Source organism: Otolemur garnettii, unplaced genomic scaffold, assembly GCF_000181295.1.
Source record: "Otolemur garnettii isolate 467f Iridium unplaced genomic scaffold, OtoGar3 scaffold00250, whole genome shotgun sequence".
Lineage (NCBI taxonomy): Eukaryota > Metazoa > Chordata > Mammalia > Primates > Galagidae > Otolemur > Otolemur garnettii.
In genome coordinates this window covers 437,675-442,642 of record NW_003852645.1, presented here as the reverse complement: position 1 = coordinate 442,642, position 4,968 = coordinate 437,675, and the positions used below count along the sequence as shown (strand labels likewise).

Here is a 4,968-nt window from a genome sequence, read left to right as displayed (position 1 = left end):
AACCTCCAACTCCTGGGCTCAAGCAAGTCTCCTGCCTCAGCCTCCCAAGTAGCTGGGACTACAGGCACCCACCACAACGCCTGGCTATTTTTTTGGTTGCAGCCATCATTGTTGTTTGGCGGGCGCAGGCTGGATTTGAACCCACCACCTTAGGTGTATGTGGCTGGCACCTTAGCCACTTGAGCCACAGGCGCCAAGCCTCAAAATCGGGACTTTTTAAAAACGCTGCAGGACACAGGACAAATTGAGCCATGAACAATAGAAACTTGTAACAATAATTTTAAAATTATCATCTAAAATCATTCACTCATTATACAGAGTATCAGCCACGCAGAAATTTTCATAGTGTAATAATTTATTAATGGATATGCAATATTTCTCCAAAAGTCTTTCCAGAAATTACAAGGCAGAAAGTAAACACTTCTTTTTTGCTTCTCTGGAAATTTTTTTAAATGTAAACATGAAATATTTGAAGAAATGATTTTTAAAAAGTAAAAAATGAATCTGTAAATACATTCTTAAAACTCTGATTTCAAATAGTAGGTATATGGGGCTAGACATACAGATGTGGCATTTTGATAACTGGCTTAAATATCTAAATATAAATCAAAAAATATTTCCATAACTTCAACTATAAAAACACAAGTTCAGTAAGTACTTCACACCTAGGGAGAACAATTTTATTTGTATTTATTTTTTTATTTTTTTGAGACAGAGTCTCAGGCTGTCACCCCGGGTAGAGTGCCGTGGCATCACAGCTCACAGCAAACTCAACTCGTGGGCTTAAGCAATTCTCTTGCCTCAGCCTCCCAAGTAGCAGGGACTACAGGTGTCGGCCACAATGCCCAGCTATTTTTGGTTGCAGTTGTCATTGTTGTTTAGCAGATCTGGGCCGGGTTTGAACCCACTATCCTAGGTGTATGTGGCCGGCGCCCTTGCCGACTGAGCTACAGGTGCCGCCCAGAACAATTTTAAAAAACACAATGAGGAGTATTAGGAAGTGAGGACTAATAAGATTGAACTTGAAGTGGGACACAAAAGCAGACATGATCATGCAAGTAAACAAAAGTATCAATATAAGCGCGATCTTTAAACACTTAAATATTCTTCAAGACAAGTTATACCTTCAGCTTAATCACAAAACAGTGAGCCACACACCACCAACAGGCTATTTAAAGACCAAAATATATATATATGTACAGTAGAACCACTGTAAGTTGACCATACAAGGGATTGCAACAAACCGGTCAACATACAGAGGTGGTCAACATAAGAGGCCTACTGCACTGATACACACATGGTGTGTGTTGGCCTATGAAAATTAAGCCAACTGTAAGGAGGTGGTCAACTGTGGAGGTTCTATTTGTGTGTGTGTGTGTCAGAGTCAGAATACTCCTGTAGTAATTCTGAGTACAGAGTGATGACCAGCAAGTAATAAAATGCGAAATACAGACTGGAACTAAGCTAAGCAGCTGGATGTGTAAGTTATGAACAAGTGAAATTCATAACAGTATTGAATAAGGAAGGCAGTTTCTAAACTGCCCAATATTACCCACACTAATTGTTTGGAATCAAGCACAGCTACTTTAGTTTCAAACCAAACAATGTTAAAATATAGTCATATGCCTATACAATTACACATAGGAGTAACACAAATTAACTATTTGGGGGGTATCCTTCACCTATTCACTTGAAATTCTGACTAGTCGCTACGTTAATAGATGACCATTCTTTAGTTCATACATATTATGAACTAAAAATAAAGCATACTATCATACTAAAAACAGTATTGAGCAATAAAAACATTATTTTCGATCCCTACAAACTATGGGAATTAACTTTTAAAGTTTAGCAGGATAGTAGGTACTTAACAAGAACATTTAAGTGATCTGTACAATAGTTTACATTTGTGAGAATTACTTAATGTCTAGGAATAATTTCCTTGAGTTTAGAGAGTACTAAATCTTGGTTCATCACCACTGTAAATTCAGACTTTATTAATGTAAACAGGGAAACATAAATCTTATATTTAGTGAACAAAGAAGATGCCATTGTCTTGACAATGCAGTAGTGAATTATGTACTATCCTGGGTGATGGGACAGGTAGAAACTGGAAGTAAATAAACATGGCTTTTTAAAGGGTATTAGGTGCATTTCAACTTTATCGATCAATATAATCAGAAGGCACTTGAAAGGATTTATGCGGGGCTTTCCAACCAATGTTTACTATGATGATGGCAAACTTTGTAAACAACTGTACAAAGATGGTTCTAACATGAAACTTCCTATTTTTTTCAAAAGGCAATATTTAGTATATAAAACAGTGTAAATTAAGATGTTAATATATTAAACAATTTATAAACATTTAAAATTACAGATATCTTACAAAACAGCTCTATGATAAAAATTATTCCTGCAAACAAGAAGTAAACAAACATAGTACAAAAAGTCTTTTATTTAGCATATATTAGCTGGGAGAAGGGGAGGAACGTAAGTCTTGGACCTGAAATCTAATAGTTTCGTAACATAAAGTATTCCTCATTAAATTTTAAATACATTTTTAACACTGAAATATTTTAAAAATTGAAATTTTCAATAATTCCTTATTTCTCAAGGCCCTGGAAACAAGTTTCACATCGTTAAAGTTTTGTAGTGTGTTATTTAGAGTCTAGGACATTTAAGTTCACTATCAAATCCATTCTGTTCACAGTGTTTTCACCGGACAAGACATTCTATTGTGCTTTCTCCTTGGATTCATTAATTAAAAAGTCAGCACCTAGCGCCAAGCCACAGAGTCTAAGATTTATTCACGAAGCGACAGGATGTTGATTTTGTTGCAGGTGTGGTCTGTGTCTCCAAGGATAAATAGCTCTTGGGATATGGTTGCTATGACAATGTTGTTGCCAGGATAATTCCAAGGATCACGAGCAATATAATTACACAAATAATAATGAATATCATTTTCTGCAAGATTAAAAAAATATTAATTTGCAATGTATAGAAATCAACAATGTCATCTGCTAACAAAATCTCTCTGGAATTTAAGATTCTTTAAAATAAAAGTCCATTATAAAGAAAGAACCTCTGAAGGTCATAGAAAAGGAAAGGGAATAGAAAACTCCAAAGGCAAAGGTTAAGTTCTAGATGCATGTATAATAAATTAAATTACTTTAACAAATTATGTGTCATTAAAACAACAATTTGCTCCTGGAAGGAAAAGGTACCATGTGAGCTCATACTAAGCACTTTCCTTGATCATAATAAAATTCCAGAACTGCTCTTAATTGGATGCATTATCTTTTTAAAACTTTAAGTGAAACTATTTCTCATTGGCTAAAAAAATCCTATCTATCCATTTTCTTACATTTAAGCATGATGAACATATGTAAGAAACCAACAAGACATTAGCTCAGTCTTTTGTTCCATTTACAGCCTAGAAGCAAAGCACGATATAGCATTAATTTTTTTTTTTAATTAACAAGCATCCTCACACAATTGAAAGTTAGATCTTTGGTTTAAGAAATCGAGTCTCCATTTAAGTTCACAACTCCAGGTCAGTTGTCTGAGGCAAAAGAGAAGAAAGATACAAAAATAGGTCAGGCATGGAGGCTTACTTCTGTAATCTTAGCACTCTGGAAGGCGAGGCAGGTGGATTGCTTGAGCTAGGAGTTGAGATCAGCCTGAGCCAGAGTGAGACCTCATCTCTAAAAATCTAGCCGGGTGTTGTGGCGAGCACCTGTAGGCCCAGCTACTCAGGAGGCTGAGGCAAGAGGATCACTTGAGCCCAAGAGTCTGAGGTTTCTGTGAGCTAAGATGCCACAGCACTCTAACCAGGGTGAAAAGTGAGACTGTCTCAAAAAAAAAAAAAAAAAAAAAAAGACACAAAAATGAAAGGGATATCACACTGCTGTTCTCTTTTTAAGAGAGCAAAGACTCACCATTTTACATTAGTTATGAAATGTATGCTACATTTTCATCTAAGAAATCCTATGTGCTGAGCCAGAATGAGCAGGCTGAGAGCTCAACTGACTATATCACAACGTGGAGAGTGGAAAGAGGAGCAAGGCCAGGCCCCACAGTGAACTCAGGGACTGTTCTGGAACCTGGCAGCTGCTTTTGGGAACCCCTGCTCCTTCGAGTCCTACACTCCCGACCACTCCCTGGAAAGCCACAACCTTCTACTATCTCCTTCCATGTTTACTATAAACCTTTCTTAGCACCTTTCTAGGGGAATGTCTTTTCCTTTGGCCTGTAATACCTCCCAGGATGCCAACAGGTGCCCTCACTCTTCTTGGAGTCCCCTCAGAGAACTGCCTGGCCTAGATGTGTGCTCTGGTTTCTGCCAAGCAGCTGGCTGCTTCATTGTGTGCTCTCCAGCCACCTCTGGCTTTCAGATGGTCACTGACTGACTACAAGGCATTTGGGGTGCAGGGATCAGGTGGCATCTAATCTTCTGGTGACAGCTCTAACCAAAGCTTGGTCTTCTCCCTAGTGATGGAGAGAGTACAGGCTGGGAGTCAAGCCAGTTTGGAGCTGAAGTCATGGTTCTATCACCGATGTCTAGAAATCTCTGCCTGTCTCCTCACATAAAACAGGGCATCCCTCCACGTGATAGGGATTAGGGTTACCTCTGTAAAATAACCATGCATCCTGCCCATCCTGCAGGGCAGGCAGGGGGATACAGGGCCCAACCTATAAGAAGGCAATTTGCTAAAGGGTAGAAAAACAAATTTAAGGCTTTTTATTATTAAATCATAACTGTGTACCATAATGCATTTATGGGGTACAAGGTGCTAATTTGATATACAATGTGGAAAGCTTACATCAAACTTGTTAACATAACCATCACCTCACTTATTTGTTGTGGTAAGACATTTATTTATTTTTTTTTTGAGACGGAGCCTCAAGCTATCCCCCTGGGTAGAGTGCCATGGCATCACGCTCACAGCAACCTCCAACTCCTGGGCT

General features: G+C 38.1%; 1 protein-coding gene across 2 annotated transcripts in view; it reads right to left on the bottom strand.

Moving 5' to 3' along the window:
* Positions 1-4,968, bottom strand: part of STX2 (syntaxin 2) — a 40,154-nt gene that overhangs the window by 4,327 nt on the left and 30,859 nt on the right. Inside the window, exon 10 of one of the 2 annotated variants that reach the window (XM_003802600.3) lies at positions 938-2,964. The exons of the other annotated variant lie outside the window; for it this stretch is intronic. Within the exon in view, the coding sequence (XP_003802648.1) occupies positions 2,887-2,964 (78 nt within the window). The 3' untranslated portion in view covers positions 938-2,886. Of the gene's footprint in view, positions 1-937; positions 2,965-4,968 lie in introns of those variants that run through there. 2 annotated transcript variants of the gene reach the window in all.